General features: G+C 50.6%; 3 protein-coding genes across 3 annotated transcripts in view; 1 reads left to right on the forward strand and 2 right to left on the reverse strand.

Moving 5' to 3' along the window:
* Positions 1-282: 282 nt before the first annotated feature.
* SERTAD3 (SERTA domain containing 3) lies at positions 283-3970 on the reverse strand. Its single transcript, XM_028530402.2, has 2 exons — positions 3287-3970; positions 283-1402 (listed from the first exon to the last, which is right to left on the reverse strand). The coding sequence occupies exon 2, from the start codon at positions 1394-1396 to the stop codon at positions 797-799; it is 600 nt and encodes a 199-aa protein (XP_028386203.1). The 5' UTR covers positions 1397-1402; positions 3287-3970; the 3' UTR covers positions 283-796.
* A 1937-nt stretch (positions 3971-5907) lies between these two features.
* On the reverse strand, positions 5908-18062 carry BLVRB (biliverdin reductase B). Its single transcript, XM_028529761.2, has 5 exons — positions 17984-18062; positions 11355-11519; positions 11129-11218; positions 9549-9677; positions 5908-6170 (listed from the first exon to the last, which is right to left on the reverse strand). Exons 1-5 carry the CDS (start codon positions 18060-18062, stop codon positions 6013-6015), a joined length of 621 nt encoding a protein of 206 aa, XP_028385562.1. The 3' UTR covers positions 5908-6012.
* A 3687-nt stretch (positions 18063-21749) lies between these two features.
* Positions 21750-24010, forward strand: part of SPTBN4 (spectrin beta, non-erythrocytic 4) — a 70409-nt gene continuing 68148 nt past the window's right edge. Inside the window, exon 1 of the mRNA XM_028529904.2 lies at positions 21750-21921. Coding sequence (XP_028385705.1) covers positions 21750-21921 — 172 coding nt within the window. The remainder of the gene's footprint in view (positions 21922-24010) is intronic.

Raw genomic sequence — 24010 nt, forward strand, 5'->3', positions numbered from 1 at the left:
GAAGAGATACAGGTGTCTAGGGAATTTACCAGGTCCCTCCTATTGACCCACTGGTATTCACAAACTTTAGGCAACACGATCCCTTCCAAAATATTTTTATTAAAAAAAAAACACACAATAATTACAATCAAGCCCCACCACCCACCCCACCCCCAAACCACCACAAAACCTGCCTTTCTTTTAAATAACTCGGCATGGAGCAGTTTGGTTTCCACCCTATTGCACGTGGTCCGGCCTGGATATGAATCAGGAGGCTGCTGGGACTGGGGTACGGCCAAGGAAGTGGGGTTCAACCTGGGGGGAGTAGGTCCTACTCCTTTCCAGGTACAACAGGCAGAGCTTGGGTTTCCATAGCAACCAGGCAACACATCCCTGTCATCCTTCAACAGGGCCACCATATCTTTCCTGAGGCCCCAGTGGTCACAGGAGTAGGAACTTGAGGGGAAGGCAGAAGACATGTGGAAGTGGGAAATCAGACTCCCAGAAACAGTCTCATTAAGGCATTTGGAACAGATAAATTAATTCAGGAAGACCCACCTTCACAGAAGGATGTGGTAACCAGATACACACACACATGCAAGACAGTTTGTGGGACCCTGAAATGGGAGAAAAGGGGGCCAGCCTCGGCTTAAAGCCCCCACCAACACACACACACACACACACACACACACACACACACAGTTGCATCTAGAGATCCAGCCCAATCTCTTCTCAGCCTTTTGGCCAAGATCAAGTGTAAAGATCCAGCTCACTGAGGCTGACATGTAGAGGGATCACCCCCACCACTATCAAAGCTTTAGGATCCTAGAATGATTTCCATGATGTGATCTAGTTCATTCCACTCCCAGGACCCTGGGGCACAGAAGAGGTTGTGAGGAGGCTCTGCTGGGGCCAGTGCAGGCTCCTTCTCCACCGTGGAAGTGTCAATGTCCAGAAAAAAGTCATCCAGACCTGAGTCCCCCAGGTACCGAGAGCTCAGGGCTTCTAAGAAAACTGGATCAGGCTGGGGCAGTACTTCATTTTGGGGGCTTGGGGGAGCCACTGGATTCTGAGGGGTCTCCGTCTCATCCATGGAAGTCTCCAGCTCCCTGAGAATAGAGCCGATGGTAGTAGACAAGGAGAAGTCCTCCTCACCCAGGAAGAGGGGCTCAGGGGGCACGGCAGGTGCTGGAGCCAGGCAAAGTGCGGCCTGGAGCTGCTGGAGGGTGTTGTGGATGAGGACATGCCTGCGGAGGCTGGGTGCTCGGGGGCCCAGGCTTTGCTGGACTTTATCTAGAGAGATGCGGAGCAGGGCTTGCTGGTAGCTTCGCAAGCCTGCTGGACCCCAGCCCCACTTCTCATCCTCCTCTTCCTCCTCCAAGTCGGAGTGTTTCCTCTTCAAGCCTCCTCCTACCATGATGCCCTATGGAGAGAAGAGGGGCAAGTCAGACACAGTAGGGCTAGCCCAAATCCTGAATCTCCTGTATGGTTGTTGGTGATTTTTAATGATCTGAACTTCAGTTTTTGCATCTATAAAATGGAGAGAGTATAAATCCCACAAGGCTAAGAAAGAGAGTAAATGTATGTGACTAAGAAAACAAGACCTTAACACAGCTGGGTTTGAATCCCACTCATTTGCCTGGGTCACCTGGATTAGTGAGTTTTCCTCCTTGAGACTCAATTTCCTCATCTGCAAGATGAGAATCCTAAGTCAAGTCCCTCTGAGCCTTAAAACTATTCTTTCCACAGTACTCATTTCTTCAAATGTGACACATACAAGACAGTGTTAGAATACAGAGACCTAGACTGGAATCAGGGAACTCTTGGTTTGAACTCTGCCTTTCACACTGCTCTGCTGTGTGATATTGGGAAGTGAGATGACATTACCTCTCTGGGCCTCAGTTTCCTCATCTGTAAAATGGAGATTGTAAAAATTCTCACCACATCCTCAAGGAGACCCACGTATAATATGCACAGGGCTCATCACACAGGAAATGCTTACTGAACAAGAGCTAACTGCCATTTATGCATTCAATAATTTTATTTATTGAATGTCTACTATACTCAAACCATCTGGAGCCCTGTTAGGGGACCTATTTGTCAAGACTCTTCTTTCAGAGTATATGTCTGTCCATGTTCTTTTCCCAACTGGGAGTGCTCACAACAGAAAGGAAAAGGCCTTTCTCATTTCTTCCGTACAAATCTTACCTTCCAACTCGCTCCAAAGCGAGGAAGCCCCGTAGAAATACTTGCTAGAACTTGACTCACGCCAAGCCCCGCCCCCTCTCGACCTATCCAACCAGACCTCGGTTCTCTGCAGGCCCCGCCCCCTGCACGGGTCTATAGATGTCTTCAGCAGCCAGGCACGCCCCAATTTAGCGCAGGGGCTTCTGGGAAATGTGGGCTAAGAGCATTTTCCAGGTACGCACGAAGACTTTCAGCGTGCACTGCAATCCCCAGAGAGCTCCGCACGCCACAAGAACCTCCCCCACCCTCCCTCAGGGCATGCGCACAAACGCCCGGGACGGGTGGGGGAAGGGAACCCGGAGGTCCAGCTGCCCGGTGCCTGCCGAGCCCCGCCCTCCACTGCTCCCAGGGCGGGGGGTCTGAGCTCCGCGCCCTGAACACCCCTCCCCCACCTCAGACTGCGGCTCTAACACTACTTTCTCCTGATCCTTGGGACCCCACAAGGTCCTAGATTCTTCCCCCAAACTGCTCTCGGATTCAGAGACGCAGGCCCAATTCATCGTTCAAAGACTACAAATGCTCTCTGATCCACTCCGTTTGGGACACCAGTTACCTCAATTTGGAGACCGTTCCCCTTCAACTTTTCCCTATTCTCCCCTTTTACAAACTCCTCTCTCTGGATCGAAGACCTAAACATGGAACTCTCCTTGGCACCCTCTCTCCGCTACTGCGCCTCGGAAACCAAGATTGCTTTCTTGCTTCTCTAGAATGCCCGGGATCCTAGCCCCTATCTCACATTTTTTTCCAGAACAGTAGAGCCCCGGATTCGACCCTTCTGGAGACCCGAACTGTCTTAATTTCAGATTTCCTGCCCCAAAAGTTCCTTCCCTGGTTCTTTTGCTTCTCCAAATATCCCAGGTCGTAGCTTCAAATTCCCTCCATTTGAAGATCCTGCCCAACAACTTCGCCCCCTGTCCAGGATCTCGAATTCAGTCCCCGGTCCCCAAACCCTGAATCTGCGCTCCCCACTCCCACCCAGACTCCGCCTCCACAATTCTCCGGACGTGCCTCCACCTCCCTCAACCCAGGGCAAGCCTCAAGCCGGGCAACCACTTCTCACCTCAGCTACTAGGTTCACAACGACTACCGCCAGAAACGTCCGAAGCTTTGCGACCCTCCTGTGCTTGCCTCCCTGGGGCCTCTCGGTCTGGCACGGGCTCACCCAGCTCCGCCCCGTAGCCGAACCATGAGCCGCGATTGGCTGAAATTCTGAGCGCCGCGGGGCGCGGATTGGCTAAGCAGAGCCACCCGCTGTCTCCAGAAGACTGCCCACCCGCCCGCCCCTCCCTGGCGCCCGGGACCTTTTAAAGGATTCCGACTGTATAGGGGGCAGAGCCACGTCTCTAGGGTCAGGGGGATATCAGAACTGTCCCCTTCAAATCAGGTACTGTCCTCACTCCAAGGTCGTCAGCACTGCTCTCTGAAACCCTTTATACCAGGCCTGGACCCCATAAGCAGAGCAAAACTGGCCGTCACGTTCCGCCTCACCCGCTTTCTCGAAGGGCGGGGCAGAGCCACTAGCGGAGGCCCCGCCCACGGAGTTCCGAGGGCGGACGCTGCGGGAGGAGGATGACGCCACTGAAGGCGAGCCAATAGTTTCTCGCGGCGTACGTTGCCTGGGCGATCGCAGCCCACCCTTTCGCTGCCCTTGGTCTCCGGCTTTTCCCGAAACCTTACCACCGGGGCTCCCTAATCTTCAAGACTACTTAGCAAGAACTGTGGTGGCCGTTCCGTCTCACATCCTCCCGACACCCCATCCTGCCTCTCTCAGGATTGCACCTCCGCTGCTGCAGACTGACTCATGGCTCCCTACTTCGCTGGGGACAAAGTCCAAATTCCTTACTTGTGCCACAAAGCCCTTCAAGGTCTGGCCTGATGCACACTCCCCCTTGCTCCCTACCTCCCAGCCGCACCAATTCACTTTGAGTTTTTCTAAAATGGCTTCAGGTGCCCTCCACCACCCTGAACACAGAGAATTTGTACCTACGACACTGCCAGCTACACAGCAAGTACTCACAAATGAGAATTAAAGGGAGTCAAATATATGGTAAGGGACGGAAACAGACTTTTAGTGGTGAGTACACAGTACAGTATACAGATATTGAATTGTAATGCTGTACACCTGAAATTTGTATGATTTAACCTGTTACCTCAATAAAAATTAATTTTTAGAAAAGGTTTCTGGATCTTTAAACTTGCTTCCCCATTCTGAAAATAGACCCTCACTTCCTAGGCTGCCTCTCCTCAGAAATCATCTCAAAGGTTTCCTGTTCTTGGAAGCCTTCTCTGATGCTCCAGGGTGGATTGGCTCCCATGGGTCCTGTGTCTCCCCCATCCTGGCCCTGAGCTGTCACAGCCTGGACTGTGGGTCTGCTGATGACAGGTACCAAAATTGTCTCTGTCATCCATTGTATGGTCACACCACCACCTATCAGGGGGCTGGACACAAAGCAGGAGCCCAGGAAAAGCTTGTTAAATGCCCAGGCAATGAGGCAGACAGAAATAAAGAAGGCAGAAGTGAAACAGTGCTAGGGTCCACAAAGTATGAACCAGTAGTGCCCCACCCCCACAAGTTTACCAGGTTACCCAAGGCCACTTCTCACTGGATGGAATTTGACAACCAAGTCATCTTACACTGTTTGTAGAAACTGTAAGACTAGAATGGATTTTGCCGGTGGGGGAGGAGGGGGAGGAGGGGAGAGGGTGTTGCAGGGGACCTGGGAAGAGGCTGGAGGTAGCAAGAGAGGAGCGGCTCTCACTCAGGCCTGGGAAAGGTGTCTCTGGGGAATAAAGGCAGGGACAGTAGATTTCAGAGGGACATGATTAGGAAGGGGACATACTTCCCTCCTTCCAAACCTGTCCCTCCTCTAGGTTCCTCATCTCAGGGAGGCCCCGCTGTAACCTGGTCTCCGGGTCGCAACTCCCTTTCCTCAGGGATGCTGCCCTCCCCCGCCACCTAGTTGTTCCTATCAGGCTCCACCCACTCTCTCTTCCCCTCCTCAAGATTTCTGCCCTTTCCTCCTGGGCTCCCAACCTCCACTCTTGCCCTGCTCCCACCCACCTTCACACAGTATCCAAGGGGAGTTTTATCAGACCCAAACCTTACTGTGCCCCCTCCCTACCAATCAGTCCCCTGCTTCCCTCCTTGCATAAAACCTCAGAATAAAGTTCAAACTTTTTACAATGACTCTGCACAACTTAGCATCCAGGGAACAGCCTCTTGGGTTGACCACTCCTCATCTGAGAAAATAATCATTGGCTGTAGGGGATTGATTTTAGTTCTTTGTGTGCTCTCCAGCCTCCTGGTCTTTGCTCATGTGCTTCCTTCTGCTCAGGATGCCATCACACCTTAGGACCTCTTCCTGGCTCATTCTTCCCAAACCAGATTGCAGGTGGGAACTCCCCTGTTCAACAGAGCCTTGCTTGCTCCCCGAGTTAGGTGCGGTATCCTCTCTGGGTTCCCACTGCCCTCTGTGCTTCCTCACTGTGGGTTGTCACCATTAGACTGTGAGATGTGTGAAGGCAAGGCTCACAGCTACCTTAGTCACTACGGGGTCCCCAGCACAGGGCCAGGTGGGGAACAATGACTCAACAAACTGTAACTAAGGAAATGAATGAAGGAACACCCAGAAAATCTTACACACAGAGCACACAGAGTCATTGAGATACCCACAGCCAGAGTTGGGCCTTCTAGTATAATCTGAAGCTCTTGGCTCAAAATTTATTGCTCCCTTCCTTTGTTCTGCATTTCCCAGGATGCTGTCCTCCTGGACGGGGACCAGAGCGCTAGTTGTACTGGTGGGAAGGGTAGACGCTGCGCCCATCGTACTCATCAGTGGTGAGGCAGCGCAGCATGAAGTGGCCCAGGTCATGTTTGGAGATGACCCTCGAGGGCCCGTGTCCATCCAGGGTCACTGAGTAGGCCCCAGTCAGTGGCTGGTCTCCTGTAAAGACAGAGGGGACAGATGAAGATGCACTTTTTCCAACCCCCAACATGTGGTCGCTACAGTGATGGCTCTGGGGGCCTGCAGTGTGCCCAGCATAAACGGTATTAGAGCTGACAACATATGAAACCCTCCCCACGAGCAGGGCACTAATCTATACCCTTCCCTTCATTCATCCAACAGATCGTTATTGATGACCTGTTGTGTCAGGTGCTGGGCACTCAGTGAGGGACAAAGCAGACACAGATCCCTGCTCTCAGCATGCAGACATTTGCTAAGCAAAGACGACTAATAAGATAGGAAGGTACAGGAGGCAGTATGTTAGACTGGGAGAAATAACACAGAAAATGGACCAGGAACTACTTATTAACTCTGTGTTACAAGTGGGGACACTGAATCTTGAAGAGGGAGTCACATGCCAGTGCCAAAGGCTCGATTGGCTCTGGGTATCTCCGTCTGGATGCTTTCCAATCTCTGGAGCCCTCTGGGGGGACCGAGGGACATGTCCCAGTCCCACAGGTCAGGGCATGGGTTGTATTCTGTGGGCACTGGGAGAGTGCATTTTCCTGACCTTGTGAACATGGAGTTGGTGTGTTCTGATGCCAGGGACACAGCTCGGTCTTTCCTAGACAATGCAGACAGCGGACGGGTATGACCTGGCTGTTGCAGGGCATCTCGTGGATGCATTATAATAATTTAAAATAATACCTTTCAGCGAGCAACTGAATTTAGGGATGAAAGGCAGCACACCAGCACAGGCACAACCTGGAGTTGGGTGCATTCTTACTTTCCCGGCATTCCTACTAAAAATGTTTACTCTGCACCTGTGAGAACACAACCAAAAATCCAGAAGGTGGGCATTTAAAAAGATGCCAGGCCTGGTTAATGTTGTGAGAAACATGAAAAGGAAAAAAAGATGTGACAGACTGCTCCAGATTTAAGGTATTGTGGCAACGCACCACAGAGCGGATCCTCGATTGGATCCTGACTAGCGGGGAGGGGAAGATTGGAAGATATTTGTTGACAGTCAGGGAAATTTGAATAGGACATGGATACTAAATGATATGATAGAGTTCACGTCAATTTCCTTGGTTCATTTACGGTCCTGTGGCTTGTACACAAATACTCTTCTCTGAAGATTTCTACTGAGGCTCTACAAGTGAAGTGTGAGAATGTCTGCAACTCGCTCTCACATTGTTCTGTCAAAAACACTAATGAGAGCCCTGGCTGGTGTGGCTCAGTAGTTAAGCACTGGCCTGCGCATCAAAGGGTTGCTGCTTCCATTCCCAGTAAGGGCACATGCCTGGGTTGTGGGCCAGGTCCCCAGTAGGGGATGCTTGCAAGGCAACCACACATTGATGTTTCTCTCCCTCTCTTTCTCCCTCCCTTCCCCTCTCTAAAAAAGTTAAATAAAATCTTTTTTAAAAATATGGGCACATGCCTGGGTTGCGGGCCAGGTCCCCAGTTGTGGGGGGGGGGGTGCATATGAGAGGTAACTGATCGATGTTTCCCTCCCTTTCTTTTTCCCTCTCTTCCTCTATCTCTAAAAATAAATAAATAAAATATTTGAACAAAATACTAATATATATGTGAAATATTAAACACATGCAAAGATAATTGATAACTAGTCAGTTATATATAGAAAGATAGGACAAAATGCAAATAAGGCCAATATATTAAAAACTAAACCTCAATGAAGAACTTTAGGTATTCATACACTTTAATTCCTTCAACTTTTCTGGAGGTTTCGAAGTTTCCATGTGCACAGATACAAAAGAAAAAAACTGAAAAAAGCACTCTGTGTTAAATGACTGTTAGGCATGCCCTCCCTGGGTACTTATTCCAAACCTAGCAGGCCAAGAAGCAATACGATGAGCTTTGTTTACAGAAAAGGAAACTGAGGCTGGGAGGCCAGGGGTTGGGGTTTTCACCCAGCTTCTCCACTAGGCAGCTTCACTGATTCAAACAAAGCTCAGGGTCCTGGGATCATAGGGTCCTGATACAGTCACTTAAGTAAATCTAAACAGTGAACCTTGTTTGGCCCTCTGGGGTGTGTTGTTCCCCACTCCTGTCAGGGGCCCCAGAAAGCAGAGGACAAAGCAGAACTGTTCTTCCGGTGAGCAGGCAACAGTGGTGGGGTCCTAGGGTCTGGACTCTGAGTCCCTGCACTGCTGTTCCTTATCCCAGTCCTTCCGTCCCTCAGACCTTTACCCGACTCCCTCCCTTGCTGCAGGAAGCCGTCTCCTTAGAGAGCCTGTGCTTCATGCCATTACTATGCTCTTCACTGGGCTTGTTTCTTCATTCATTCACTGTGGAGATATTGTCAGCTATCTTTATCCCGCCCCCCAATAGAAATGTAAGCCTCATGAGAGCAGAGGCTGTGTCACCAGTGCTCATGATGGTGGCCAGGCCCACGGGTCAAATGCAAGAGATGTCTGTGGAATGAATGGCTCTCTCCCTGTGTCTGACTCTCAGTGTGGGTCACAGGTTTGGGAGGGGGAAGGAGGTTTCAGGAGATGTTTGCTTGTTCCCTCCACAGCAACACGAGAGGTGGGTCCCCTGTGTTAGTTCATCTGACAAACATTTACTAAACATCTACTATATGCCGGGCCCTGTTTAAGCACTAGGATCACGGCTGTAATCTAAATAAGACAAGATCCGTGCCTCCAAAGAGCTGACATCCTAGTGAGGGAAACACACTAAGTAAGGTAAAGAAATGATGTGACATGTGTGAAGTGGAAGTCCACTTCCTTTGAATCTGGACCAATCCTAGGAACTCGCTTCTATTTTTTTTAGACCTTTAAAAAAATTTTATTTATTTATTTTTAGAGAAGGAAGGGAGGGAGAAAGAGAGAGAGAGAAACATCAATGTGTGGTTGCTGCAGGCATGTGCCCTGACTGGGAATTGAACCTGCGACACTTTGGTTCACAGCCCACACTCAATCCACTGAGCTACGCCAGCCAGGACGGAACTCGCTTCTATTAAAGAGAATGTAGCAGAAGCAGCCCTAAGAGGCCTGATCCCAGGGGAGGCCGAGTGCAGGTGTCCAGCCACAGTCGCACCACCCACTGGCGTGTCTGAGAGGAAGCCTTCCACAGGACTCCACTCCCAGCTACTGAGCAACCTCAGGTGCAAGCCTCTCCCTGGGTCAGCTCCCGGCACCGAGACAGAAAGTCATAATATACGACTGGTTTGTTCAACAGAGATAGCCAAAAAGTATATTAGAAAGGAGAATAAAATCAAGCAGCAAAGCAGATAGAGAGCATAGGGGGAGGTTTGCAATTTTGGATGGGCCAGGAAGGCCTGGCAGATGTCTCCAGAGGACAGGAGGGGGCAGGCTGGTGGTGAGCTTGCCACTGGGTCCTAGCCTCACTCACCTATGTGGGGCGGCATCACGGCCACATACTTCAGACCTGAATCCTGCAGCACCTTGTGCATCCGAATGTGGTCATTGGTCACATCCTGCAGTCGTGGGGGCACCTTGGCCGGGTCCCAGAGCAGGAAGGCTGGGGGGACACAAGGCAGCATCAACCGAGGAGTGAGGACAGCCCGGCGAGGCGCTTGGCCCACTGGGGACTGTGCCAGGACAAAAGCCTGCAGGGGCTCACCGCTGTCCTTCAGTTTCTTCAGGCCCAAACAGTCTTTCCCCCACAGCCCACATAAGAGCTGATCGCTTCCCACCCCATCTGCTTTGTCCGCTGTCACCTCCTGCCTGGACCCTGGCAGCAGCTTCCTCCGTGGTCTCCCTGCCTCTGTCCTCCCAATCTGCTCCCCCAAACGCAGCCACAGGGGGCCTGTGAATATCCAGAGGAGTTGAAGCTCGTCTGACCTCATTCAGGGTAAAAGCAAAGTCCCCATCAGGGCTACAGGGACCCACCTAATCTGACCCCATCAGCCCTCTGACCTCACCACCCAACTCTCTCCTTCACCAGTTCTGCTGAAGCCTCGCTCTGGCCTCGCAACCCTCACAACAGCTGATACCTCTGCCCAGAGACCCTGTTGTCTCACCGTACAACCCTCCCTCACGTCACTTCCCTTTCTGGGAGGCGACTGGTGTGAGGGACCAGGCGAGGAGTGTGGACTGTGGAGACAGCCAGCCAGGTATCACATGCCAGCTCTGCAGCTGTGAGCTGTGTGATCTCAGGTAAGCTGATGGGCCTCCACTGCCTCCACTCCCTTAGCTATATAAGGGACAACAGCTACTATTCACTGAGCACCTACTATGTGCCAGCATGAGTCCTCAAAGGAGTTTTGTGAGGAGGAAGTGGCATTCACCCCTGTTCAGATGGTGCCTGGCATACATTAAGTACTCAATAATTGTTACCTGTCAGCATTAACTACTCCTGTCATGTACCCCACAGCCTTCTTTTTACATTATTTGTGGCAGCTGTTTATTCAACGTCTATTGCCTCTTAAATGGGGAGCTCTGTGAAGGCAGAGACTAGGTCTGCATATCTGTAGCTCTGTCACTTACCCTAGAAGGCTCTCTCTGACTTTGCCTTCAGCTGTTAAGCACCTCCTCTGGGCTCCCAGTACCCTAGGCTTCTCTTTATCTCGGCCTTGACCCCTCTTCCTGGGCCCCCAACCCCAGCCCTAACCCATCTGCCTGGGCCCCAATCCCAGCCTTGATCCCTCTGACTAGGCCCCTTATCCCAGCCCTAAACCCTCTGCTTCAGCCCCCCATCCTGGCCCTGACAGCTGTGGCCCATCACTGTTTTATGATGGCTCTGTTTACCACTTCCCTGTCACCTGTGAAATCTGTGGGTGTAGGGCCCAGGGCTGTTTAGGTCACCACCATGTCCTTGGCATCTCCCAGGAAGGTTCAGATACTCAATTGATCTTTGATAACCGTACAGTGACTTGGGATGGCTCCAATGCCACCTTGCACAAGCCCTTGGGCTGCCTGTCCATTTACCCAACCCCCCTTCAGCCCCACCCCTACGACCCTACCACCCACCCGAGGTGCAGGCCACGACCTTGTCCACACCATGGGCCTTCATGGCTGCCACAATGTTCTGGGCACCCTCTGACATCACTGTGGTAGGACCTTAGAGGGGACAGAGAGTGGCTGTCACTGGCAGGCGGCGGTGGTGGAGGTGGTGGCAGGGGTGGGGCCGGGGGTGGGGGTGGTGCTGGGGGCCGAGGTGCAGGTGTGGGCCGTGGGCAGAGGGGGGGCCTAGTACTGAGGTCATTGCGGGTGCCCAACAGCACGATGACAGCATCCTGCCCGGCCACGGTCTTGTCCACGTCAGCTGCCTGCCGAACATCGCCCACTACCACGTGGGCCGGCTGGGGCCCCTCCGAGGGCAACCTGGAAGAGTCCCGCACCAACACCGTCACCTCATAACCTGTGGGCAAGAAGGACAGAAAGGCAGGTCAGCAGGCTTGTGGGTTGGCACTCCTGGGCTCCAGGGGCTGGGTCCTGGTGAGGCCATGAACCTTCGAATACATTTCTGGCCCCCTGTTCTGAGGGAGTGGTCTCCAGACATTTTTGTTGGTATACCCACAGTTGGTATTCAGCTGGTTGTTAAAAATGGGCCATTCCTTCCTGCCAGCTCAGAAATTACCTTCACTGGTGCCTCAAGGACCTCTCTGCCCCCCCCCCCCCTCGATTTTTATGCCCTCTGGCATCTAAGGAGTTAATGCCTGGTGTCACACTGGTCTATGGTCCCCAACCACAGTCCTGGAGGAAACTGAGGCACAGAGGAAGACAGGAGTTGCCCAAAGGGTGCCAAGAGCTGGGATTCATCCTTATACCTTATTCCTAGAGGGCTGGGCCCTGCCCCAGTGGTCATTAAAGAAATCATTGCCTTGATATGTTACCTCCCAAAAGAATTTTTGATAATTCCTGTCCCCCCCTCCAACATACACACACATTTTAAAGTTCACAACCAACCTGTTTTTCCTTTGTTTTGAACAACAGCAAAAGATGTTAATGTTCAGGTGTATTGCAAATGGTGATATCAAAAAAATAAAATGACTAATCGTGGCTCTGTTATAGACTGGCTGTATTCCCTGCAAATTCGTGCGCTGAAGCCCTAACCCCACAGTGATGGTTTTTGGAGGTGGGGCCTTCATGAGGATGGGACCCCTATGATAGGATTCATGTCTTCAGAAGGAGAGGAAGACAAACCAGGGCTCTCTCGCTCCATCATGTAAGAACACAGCAAGAAGTCAGCCATCTGCAAGCCTGGAAAAAGGTTCTCACCAGAAACCAAATCTGTTGGTACCTTTATCTTGGACTTCCCACCCCCCAGAACTACAAGTATAAGAAATAAACTCCTGGCCCTGGCTGGTGTAGGTCAGCGGATTGAGTGCGGGCCTGTGAACCAAACGGTTGCCGATTCCATTCCCAGTCAGGGCACATGCCTGGCTTTCTGGCCAAGTCCCCAGTAGGGGGTGTGTGAGAGGCAACCACACATTGATGTTTCTCTCCCTCTCTTTCTCCCTTCCTTCCCTGCTCTAAAAATAAGTAAATAAAATCTTTTTTAAAAAAGAAAGAAATGTCTGCTATTTAACCCATCCATTCTAAGGCATTTTGTTATAATAGCCCAAGCTGATGAAGTCAGCCTCTATATGTCATTTTCCTGAACAGTGAGTGAACCAGAGCTCCTTGAGAGATGGCCGCTGGGCCGGGGCAGGGAAAGGGCCAGCTGGTGAGACAGTGCTCACTTAATGATGGGGTTCTGAATTCAATAGAAACACATCAACGTATAAAAACCTGCAGGTTCATAATGATACTAGCAAAGAAACCTTATTGGTCATCATCTGTCAGACAATTAATCTCTTACTCTGACAATAACAGAGGAAGAAGAAAAACAATGATATTGTCCCATTTCTCTTAATATCTGTCATCATCCACTTCAAAAACAAATGGCAGGAGATTTTTACACTATGGGGCAGTGATGATAATAATGATAAATATGCAACCAATATTCACCATGTGCCAGGTGCCAAGTGTCTTTACATATACTAACTCATTAATTCTCAAAGTAACCCTGAGTTTGAACTCCAGCCCTATCACTAGCTAGCTGAATGACATTGGGCAATTCATTCAACCCCTTTGGGCCTCAGGGGTTTCATTTGTAAAGTGACACAAATAATAGTCTCTACTTTATAGGACTGTTGTCAGTTTAAATCATGTAACTAAAAGTTAAGTAGACAGATGATTTTTGACAAAGGTGCCAAGGTCATTCATTGGGGAAAGAATAGTCTTTTCAACAAACGGTGCTGGGACGACTGGCTATCTCCACGTAAAAGGATGAGGTTGGATTCCTACTTCATACCACATATGAAAATTCACTTAAAAGTGACACAAGACCTAAATATAAGAGCTAAAACTATAAAACACTTTGAAGAAAACATAAGCACAAATCTTTGTGCCTTTGGATTAGACTCCTAGCTATGACACTGAAAGCACAGGTAACAACAACTTAAAATTAAATACCCACATGCTTCCAAGGACACTCTCCGGAAAGTAAAAAGACAACCCACAATGTGGGAGAATAAGTTTGCAAATCATATATCGGGTAAGGGACTTGTGCTTAACATATATGTATAAAGAACTTCCACAACTTGATAAGGAAAAGGAGAATAATCCAATTACAAACTGGGATAAGATCTGACATTTCTCCAAAGTAGATACACAAATGGTAAATAAACACATGAAAAGACACTCAACATCATCAGCCGTCAGGGAAATGCAAACCAACACCACACTGAGATACCACTTCGCCCCCACTGGGAGGTCTGTAATAAAAGGATAGACAATAGACGCTGGTGTGCAGTGGGAAACCGAGATCCTCATACAGTGAATGCTGAGGGGAATGTAAAATGGTGTCACCACTTAGGAAAAACAGCCTGGTAGTTCCTCAAATGGTTAAACATAAGGTTACCCAGCCATTCCACTCAAGAGAAATAAAAACACACATCCACATAAAAAAATTGTACACAAATGTTCATAAGAAACGTTATTCATGATCACCAAAAAAGTGGAAACAATCCAATGTCCACCAAGTGAATGGATAAATAAAATGTGGTGGATTCATACAATGTATCCAATAAAAAGAAATAACACGCTGATACTTGTTACAACATGGGTGAGCCTTGGAAAAGATTTTTTTGCTAAGTGAAGACTCCAGTCACAAAGAACCACATATTGTACGATTCCACATGTATGAACTGTCCAGAACAGACAACTCTTTGGAGGCAGAAAGTAGATGGATGGCTTCTGGGGTAGGGGTTGGGTGGGAGCATGGAGGTGATTTCTAGGGGTGTCTTTGGGGCGATGCAAATGTTCTAAATTGTTTGTGATATTTGCACAACTTTGTGAATATTTGAAATACCACCGAACTGTATGCTTTAAAGGGGCAAATTGTACAATGTGTGAATGGTATCTTAAGAAAGCTATCATAAAAATACAAAACGAAAACAAATGAAAAGTTGAGGGGTGTGCCTGGCACGGGAGTGAGCATTCTGTGGGTGCTGGCTGTTACCATGCCTTTCAGCCACCTCGCGGCGCTGTTTCCCGGCCTGGCCTAGGCCGCTCTGGGCCCTGACCCGAGTCGTCACCCCCTCCAGTCCCCATTCCACAGAGCAGCCAGACAGAACCTTCCACAGAAGCGCCCCCCACTCAGATCCTCCCCAGTGCCCTGAGACAATAAAGTCCTCCCGCCAGCCTTCAAGACCCCTTTATGACCAGGCCTGCCCTCCTCTCCACCCTGCGCTGCAGCCACTGTCCTCTTCACCCACTGAACGTCTTTCAGTTCCTCAAACACATTGTGCTCCTCCTGCCCTTGCACAGGCTGTCCCCTCTGCCTGGAGCACCCTCTACACTCTTTCCCCAGGCCCCTCCAGCCACTCGTGCTTCCTGTCAGGGCCCTGCTGATGCTGACCTGCAGCAAACTGAGGGCCCCATGGGCCCAGTAAGGAAACTCCTTCAGTCTCCTCTAGAAAGTGAAGATTGTCAACTCTGTAAGTTATATAAATGTCTAATCACGGTGGTGTACACCTGAAACTAATATATTATTACATGCCAACCATAATTGGAAGACAAATTAGTTTTTTTAAAGAGTAAAGAAAGTGAAGGTCACAATCCCCAGTGTCCCCATCCCGTGTGACCACCTTTCACTGGGGATGACACAAAACCTGTGCTGCCCTCACTTGCATCTGGGAGCAGCACGGGCTTTCGGCGGGTGGGTGTGGGTGGAGGCTAACTGCCACTGCACTGGCTCAAACAGGTCCTGGAAAACGGTGAGCATCTGGGGGAACACATGCTGTCACAGACAGCGAGAGCTTTGACACAGATCTCAGCACAAGGGCGCCCATCGATTGTTACATTATCGGTGAGCAGCGACATTTATTAGAAGTGCTGTGCTAAGCTCTTTTTACAAATAAATGTGGTTCCCCTTCCACACCAAGTTTTTAATACAATCGACATTTCAATTTTAATTTAAAAATAAGTTAGTGGCTACCATACCAAACAGGTTTAGAATTCACAGATTTTACCCTTTACAAAGAATAAAAACATGTATAAGGTATTTCCCAACTTTTCTTTTACAAACCTCTTACTTTATTTACAGTTTTGTGTTAATTATTTATTTTGAAATAAATTCAGACCTATAGAAAAGCAACAAGGCCTAGATTTTCACATTGGTTTTGCTTTACCCTTCTCTATGTCTGTGTGTATATAAATGTATATGTAATATATATAATTAGATGTATGTGCATATAAACATATTTATACATATATAATCATATGTGTAGCACATCTATAGTGTTTTCCTAACTAGTTGAGAGCAAGTTTCAACCCCTTTTAGGCTTTTTCGATCTCAATCCTCTACACAAAATCTATTTCACAGCCTCATCCAGTACACACAGACGCATAAAACCAGTATTTTACGTGCTATACATTCAGACACTGTCATAACCAACCGCATATATGTCACACATCACTACAACCCAGTTTGAAAAGCACCAGATTGAAGGAGCCCTACAAGGTAGGTATTATCATAATGAGGAAACTGAGGCAGTTGTACGTAGCTCGGCCAGGATCACACAACTGGGATCTGAGTTCGCTCAGCCAGGCAGTGCTTACTGAGCACCAGCTATGTGCTCAACGCGATTCTAGGCACTTTCCGTGTGCCACCCTATTTCATCATCACCAGAGCCCCAGGGCAAATGCTAAGTTTCATCTCCTTTACAGACATCTAGGTATGTAGGCCCCCAGGCATTTGGCCACACAGGTGGCTAAGTGGCAGAGCTGGGGTTTGAGTGTGGGCAGGCTAGCACCAGAGTCCACATCGGTCAGGATGCAGCCGCACAGAATCACCCAGGTAAAGAAAAGCCCAGCTCATTCGACAGCGAGGCGCTGACCTGTGCGGAAACCTGTCTGAGCCACAGTGAGAAGGCAAGGCCTCCCTAGGCCCCAGCTCTCAATTCCCCAGGATGCAGTCCCAGCTGTGACCAGCAGGGTGGATGAGCAGGATTCAGTGTAATTCCGGATTAAGGAAAAGGTTGTACCGAGAGAGAATCCGGTTCCTCAGGGTGATTCAGCAGTTCTTAACTTCTCCCTCTTACAAATGTTTATCAGCAAATTTGTTTCTCCCTTCCCACAAGTTAAGGTCCCAACTAGGTCTTCCTGAGGAGGGGGAGAGCAGTGGGCCTAGTGGGGAGCTTTCAGGCAGTCTCTCCAAGGGAGGGCTGGGCTAGGAGGTAGCATAGAGTGGAATCTTGGGGGCCTCCACCCTTTTGGGGCACCCAGATAGTCAATATCTTCAGAGTCGCCAAGACCAGCAAGGGAGGGGCCCTATATCTGTAAGTCGCAGGCCCGGCTGGGTTTTGGTGAAGTCTGGACAGTAGGGGCTGAAGGCTGCCCAACCATCACCCCCTTTCCCGCCGCCTTCCCTGGGGCAACTCTGGATTTTTAGCCTCGTAGACTTCCCAGCGTCCCCATCTCCACCATGTCTGTCTCCGTGATCCTCTCTCCCTCAGATGGTTACAGCAGCCCGCCCTCCAGACTTTTCCACCTCCAGCCTTCCCGTCCCAGCCATGAGCTAGCAGGCTTTGGGCGGTTAAGAGCTTGGTGCAGCCCTGGCTGGCATAGCTCAGTGGATTGAGCGTGGGCTGCGAACCAAAGTGTCGCAGGTTTGATCCCCAGTCAGGGCACATACCTGGGTTGCAGGCCACGGCCCCCAGCAACCCAGCAACCGCACATTGATGTTTCTCTTTCTCCCTCCCTTCCCTCTCTAAAAATAAATAAATAAAATCTTAAAAAAATAAAAATAGCACGATATTTAAAATATATATATATATATATATATTTTAATATATAAAAGCTTTGATTCAAATCCCAGCACTGTCACTTTCCAGTCGTGTGACAATGGGTAAGTCACTCTCCCCTCCACCTTGGTTTTCTCATCTGTGAAACCACGGGATACAAGATCCAACCTCTCACTGAGTGCTGTGAGGATTTAACACGTGCGTGCGATGAGAGAGGGGTGCTGGAGGGCAAGCAGGGCTGGGAGGGCAAGCAGGGCTGGGAGCCCCGCTGGGCGCGCAGCCACCGGTGACCACAGTAACAACACTTGTCATAAGCGCCTGGATTTAAACCTGTCATCAGAGTCCCCCAGCCTCCCAGGGCCAATTCCTGTTGCTCGAACTCACAGAAAATTGGACCTCATAGCGTTCCCCACTTCTGCGCCCCTGACACACCAAGGCACTGACGGCCCCAAAAGGCCTCAGCTCGACCCCACGATGCCCCTTCCTGGTGCCTGTGCACCCCGTGACATCTCCCGCCCGCCCCAGCTCATGCCTGCTTGCACCGCCTGAGCCAGCGTGGTGAGCCCGGTCTTGCCGGTGGCGCCGAAGATGGCAATCTTCTTGACGGCCATGCTGTGAGGTCGTGGGGGCACGAGGTCGCAGATTGTCCGGCCGCGCGGGAACCGACTGACTGCTGGGCTGCCCTCAGCGCCCTTCTTTAGCGGGAGGGACTGGACGGGAACCACTCGGAGGACCACGCCTCCGCCCGCCCCTGGGCCACTCGCTCAAACCGAGGGGCGGGGACAAACAGGCCGCCCCTCCAGCTGGGGAGAGGGTGGGCGGAGCGCGTCTCGTCTGCCTCCGGGCACCCGCCCTTCCGCTCACCACCTAGACTGGGAGGTGTCGCCGTATATGATGGACAAGAAAAGGTGGCCCCAGTGCTCCGCCTTCGAGCTCTGGACCCCACCCAAGGGGCAGGGCGACAGCGGGCCACGCCCACCAGTCTTTCCTGGGGCACGCCCCCTCTCCCAGGGTCTGGAGGTGGGTCTGGGACTCACTCTATGCCCCAGGGCCTCCAAAAGGAAAGTGAGGGAGGACAGTGTGGGCGCGAGGGTTTGACACTGTGTAACTGTGTGCCTATGTGTCCGTGTGACTCTGTGGGACTGAGTAACCCCAAAGGACAGCACGACTGTGGACGCCATTTGCCATCCTCTGTGTGTAACACCACATTGCGGAGCGAGGCTTGTGTGACACGTGTGGCAAGCATTGATCTGCTTTTGTGTGACCTTGTGGTGACACTCTGGGCCACACTGTGTCAGTTCGTGATGCCATCTGCGCCCACGACTCTGGGGAACCTGCGAATGTGAGGCGTGTAGAATATGTCATGCGAGTGTGTGACTCTGTTAGAGGTGACAGTGTGACTGACACTCATGTGCCATGTAAGGATGTGTGACGCTGACCCCATTTGAGTGTGTGGCTGTTACTCTTGTGATGCTGCTTGTGACCTCCTGTGACACGATGTATGAGTGTGTGATACTGCAGAGTGTGTGGCCTTGTGTGAGTGTGACCGACCGGTGTGACAAGTTCGGGTGTGCAAAAAGGTATGTGACACTGCGTGACTGCGAAGTTGTGTGTGATGTGGGAATACACGGCACTCTTTGTGACACCCACAGGAGTGCGGGACAGTGTGTGGCATGTGTGTTTGTGTGTGGCACCGCGTGCGTGGTGGTTGGTGGCACGACCTCAGTGTCACAGCGTGTGACATTGTCAGGCACTGTGCCAGTGTGGGACCCGGTGCGGGTGTGTGATCGCGTGTGAGTTTGCACTTTTGACTCTGTATGACCCTGTGTGAGTGTGTGTGTGTGGATAACTTTTGTGATGCTGTATGTGACCCGGTATGTGTGACATTGTTAGAGAATGTGACTGTGTGTGATGCTGCCTCTGGTCCCCAAGAGCGCACCTGTGTATCACACGCCGCGGCCAGGCGTGTGAGCGCGCGTGGGCCCACGCTGCAGGCGGCCGGGACAGCGGGGGACGCAGGCGGAAGGGGGTCCCGAGGGCGCGCGAGCGCGGCGGCCGCGCGAGCTGGGGGGAGGCGCGGCGGCGGTGGCGGCGGCGGCGGCGCATGCGGATCTGACCGAACCGCGGGGCCGGCGAGGCCGAGTGGAGCCGGGCTGCTCTGGGCCGGGCCACCGACGCTGACAGGGAGGGCAGTCGGACGCCGGGAGCAGCGGGGACAGCAGCACCGGCAGCCGCCAGCCCAGGTGAGCAAAGTGGGGGCGGAGAGCCCCTCCCTGCAGCATTTGCCCACCTGCCCGAGCATCCCTCCCCCGCGCGCAGGGGCCGTAGCCTGAGCCGCCAGGGTCTCCCTGGCAGGGGGAAGGCGAAGGGTCGAGGACGGAATGAACCCCCACCTCCCAACCCAATTCAGTCTCCGCGCCATGCGTGAGTCTTCCACCCAGGCCTTGTCCTTTCCAGGCCCCCTCCTCGGGAACCGTGACTAGACTGCAGGGAGAGAGAGGCGCGGCCTCGGAAAGGTTAAAGCATGTGCTCCCACCCTCAGCCTTGCACCCCACCAGCCTTCGCTGGGGCCACAAGACACCCCTTTCCACCCTTCACCCTCCTCCGCTTCCTTCTCCATTCAGTCGCTTAACGGCCAGAGCCATTGGAGGGCTGTTCTCCGGCAGCCCGAGAGCTCACAAAGTGCCAAGTGCCTCCCCGTTCCTCGGTCCTCCATTGAAGAAATAATTATGTTCGCTATTTAACAGGGAGGGAAACTGAGGCACCGAGAGGTGAGCTAAAGATACTGGGTTAAAGATACAGCAAGAATGAAGCAGGATTTGAACTCGTTTCTGTCTGACTCCAGCACAGGCACTTTGATTGTGAAGATATGTGACCACAGGATGAAAATACTAGCAAGGACCGTGTTTTGAGGGCTTGCGGGTACTAGCTACCATGTTCCCTGCATTATTAAATCCTTTTATCTTCCCAAACCCCTACGAAATGCGTCCTGTTATTATTACCATTTTATACATGAACAAATTGAGGCCCAGAGAGGGGAAGTGCTTTGGCCAAGGTCACACAGGTGGTAAGCAGCCATGTGCCCACATAACTTTCCATGGAAGAAGGGAAGAATAGCAGGGGATTTTGGAATGTCCACCAAAAGAGAAAATGTCCACCACAGTGACCAAGATCTAGACCCTGCCTCCCTTGAACCTGGTGGGTTGGCAACTGCCTGAATCTTTTGGGAAGGGAGACACTGATTTCCTCCCAGTTCCCTCCTTTCTTTGTCTTAGAATCAAGCTTGGATTCCTGGAGGGTAGAGGAGAAGTATCTGATGTCTCCTACCTCCTTAAATTTTACATGTACAATCTGTCAGTGTTCTAGAGTCAGACACTATGTCAGTTAGCCATTGCCAAGAGAATGCTGTGTAAGAAACCACCCTCAAACTTAGTGTCTTAAAACAAAACATGCAAACAGTTATGTGGCCATGGCGCCCGAGGCCAGGGACTGAGGTTGGGCTCCTCTGGCTCATCCATTCACTCGTGAGGGTGAGAGAGGGATGTTTGCCGTTGACCGCTGTCAGTGGTCTTGACAGAAACACGTGGGGCTGTGGCCCTGGACCAGCCTTGCAGGGCTTTTCTTTTGGCTACAGTCAAACACGAGCAAAACCAGGCAAGGTCTCCCGAGTCCTAGGCTCAGAACCTACCAGCACTTCCACCTAATTCTGTTCATCAAAGCCAGGGGGCCAAACCCAGAGTAAAGCGGTGGGGCACGTCCCTTCACCCTGCTCTCCCACCCCTCCAATTGCCACCGAGGAGGACACCAGATAGATGTGTGAGAATGGCTATAAGGGAGAATTGAAGCCATGGATGCAATAAGTCATTCCATCACAGTGCCTGAGCTTGCATCCTGGCTACTCCCTAGCTCTGGGACGTTGGGCAAGTGAATTAACTCCTCTGTGCCTCAGTTTCCTCCTCTTATAATAGGCCTCATAATAGCCTATCTTTAGGGAATTTGTGGAAATTAAATAAGATAATGCATACATAGTACTCAGTACAGTGCAAATGCTCAGTAGATGTTAACTATTGTTATCACTGCATTATAGGGTTGTAGCAACAATAACAGTGACAATTTGCCCAGTCCCTACCCTGTGCCAGCTTGTTGTTATTATTAGGCCCAGTGTAGAGACAGGAAAACTGAGGATGAGAGAGAAGACAGGACTCACAGCCAGTCGCTGTACGAAGTGGGATCTCTGAGCTCAGGCCCTGCTGCCTGCCCTAACCTGCCTGTACCCACTGCAGGCCTCCCCGTCCCCGATGGCGCAGGTGCCGGGAGAAGTGGACAACATGGAGGGCCTGCTGGCCTCTAACAACAACAACCCTGCAGCCCGCTGGGAGAGTCCGGATCGGGGCTGGGATCGGGAGCAGCCCGCAGCATCCACCGCAGCTGCCTCCCTGTTTGAGTGCTCCCGGATCAAGGCCTTGGCAGGTACCTGGGAGAGGGCTGGGGTGGGAGACGGCAGGGAGGGAAGGGAGGGGACTGCTGCGGTGTTTCGTGTGTACCTCACTGCCTGAGAACCCTGATGGCCTGGAGGGCAGGAAGACAGTTACAGACACTGAGAGCTCAAACATGTAGCTCAGCGCTGTCTAATAGGACTTTCCACGATGGTGGAGAAATGTTCTCTACCTGTGATGTCCGATATACTACGCAGTAGTACTTGTTGTTACGAGCACTCAAAATGCGGCCGGTGCAACCTGAGGGACTGGATTTGTGATTTTATTTAGTTTTAATTAAATAGCCACATATGGCCTGTGGCTGCTGCTTGGAGCAGTGCAGCCTTAGAACCTCAGAGATGTGTACACTCCCAGAAACGTGTGATTTTGTAAGCATGCTTCCTTAGAATCCTGAAATGATGAAATGCCAGATTTTAGGACCTTAGAATGTCAGACTTGAACCTGAGACTTTTAGAAACAGAGATGTAAACAGAATTTTATAATCACAGGCCTTAGAAATTTTAATCACTCAGGCCCTTCGAAATTTAAACTCTAATACATATAGATCCTAGGGCCTTATAATCCTAACCCTTTAGAATTTCTTTTTTTTTTAAATAAAGATTTTATTTACTTTTTTTTTAATGCCTTGGTTAGTGTGGCTCAGTGGATTGAGTGCTGGACTCAATCCACTGAGACTCAATCCACTGAATCGCTGGTTCAATTCCCAGTCAGGGCACATGCCTGGGTTGCAGGCTAGGTCCCCAGTAGGGGGTGCACAAGAGGCAATCACACATTGCTGTTTCTCTCCCTTTCTTTCTTCTCCCTCCCTTCCCCTTTCTCTAAAAATAAGTAAATACAATCTTTAAAAAATAAAAAAAGAAAGGTGGATCCTGAGAGAGAATGACCAAACCTTCCAGCTTTAGCACTGAAGCCCTCAGGGACAACCAGGATGGTTGGTTACCTACTTTGATGTTTTAGAACAATATAAGCAAAGATCAGAGAGCTGTAGAGTTACAGAACCTTAGTCCTTAGAGGTTAGGAAATGTAGGCCCTTGGACCTTAGGACTGTGTATTCATGCGGCTTTACAACCTCAGAAGAGTTTAATCATCAGCCTAAAAATTTATGAGCAAAGACCCTTCAGAGACATGTAACTTCATAATCATAAGCTTTGGGAACACTAAACCCTTAGCACCTTTGACCTGGAGTGCTTTACACATAAAATTTGTGTTGTTATAATCATAAAATCTTGAAACCCTAAAGTCAGAATTAGTTCCCTTAGAATCTCAGACTTTTATTGACTCAGCATTTGACAATCATGGGATCTTTGATACTAAGATTTTTGGAATTTTATCATTAAAAGACGTCAAGCAGGGTGTCGAACCCAAGGGCCTCTGGGAAAGCAGGTGATGCACATGAGTGAATGGACTGGTGGCCATGGTCAGCTGGCAAACAATGCCCTGGACACCAGCTCTTAGAAGCTTAAGTACTTGGGAACATACCAACTTAGGATTCTAGAATTTATTATTTCATCTATGAAATATTTATTTGGTGCCTACTCTGTGCCTGGCCTCTGCTGGGCAATAGGAGGGACATAATGGTGACTGAGTCAGCTTGGCCCTGCCCCTACAAAGCTCCCAGTCCACGGGGAGAGTTAGATCCAGCTAGATAGTGATGATGCAGAGGGGTCAGTGCTGGGATGGGGGAGGCACAGGCACAGGGGATGCCCAGGGGCTATAGAAGTCCAGATAAGGTGCCTGATCCAGTCTGCAGAGTCAAGGAGTGCTTCCTGGAGGAGGAGATGTCTAAGCTGAGGCTTAAAGGATAAAGGGAAGTAAAACTCTGATGTGGAGAGTAGAAGATGATTCCAGGCAGAAAGAACAGCATATGCAAGACCTCCAAAAGCTGAGAATGACTTGAGTGAGGAGGGTAAGTAAATGATGATGGGAGAGGAGCCAGTGGGAGCCACAAATTGAAGGGCCTTGTGAGTCATCATGAAGGATATGGGGACACCAGGGACCTATGGTAAGATTTCAAGTAGGGATGAAATATGGTAGCATGAAGACCAAGGACTCTTCAAATCTAG

Source organism: Phyllostomus discolor, chromosome 12, assembly GCF_004126475.2.
Source record: "Phyllostomus discolor isolate MPI-MPIP mPhyDis1 chromosome 12, mPhyDis1.pri.v3, whole genome shotgun sequence".
Taxonomy (NCBI): Eukaryota; Metazoa; Chordata; class Mammalia; order Chiroptera; family Phyllostomidae; genus Phyllostomus; species Phyllostomus discolor.

Bases quoted from the DNA above. Each gene is read 5' to 3' on its own strand.
- BLVRB (XM_028529761.2), bottom strand. From the start codon at position 18,062: ATGGCCGTCAAGAAGATTGCCATCTTCGGCGCCACCGGCAAGACCGGG. The intron at 11,520-17,983 runs GCATGAGCTGGG...TCTTGCCCACAG, and splicing joins GGCTCAGGCGGTGCAAGCAG to GTTATGAGGTGACGGTGTTG. The intron at 9,678-11,128 runs GTGGGTGGTAGG...GTGTCCCCCCAG, and splicing joins GGTCGTGGCCTGCACCTCGG to CCTTCCTGCTCTGGGACCCG.
- SERTAD3 (XM_028530402.2), bottom strand. From the start codon at position 1,396: ATGGTAGGAGGAGGCTTGAAGAGGAAACACTCCGACTTGGAGGAGGAA.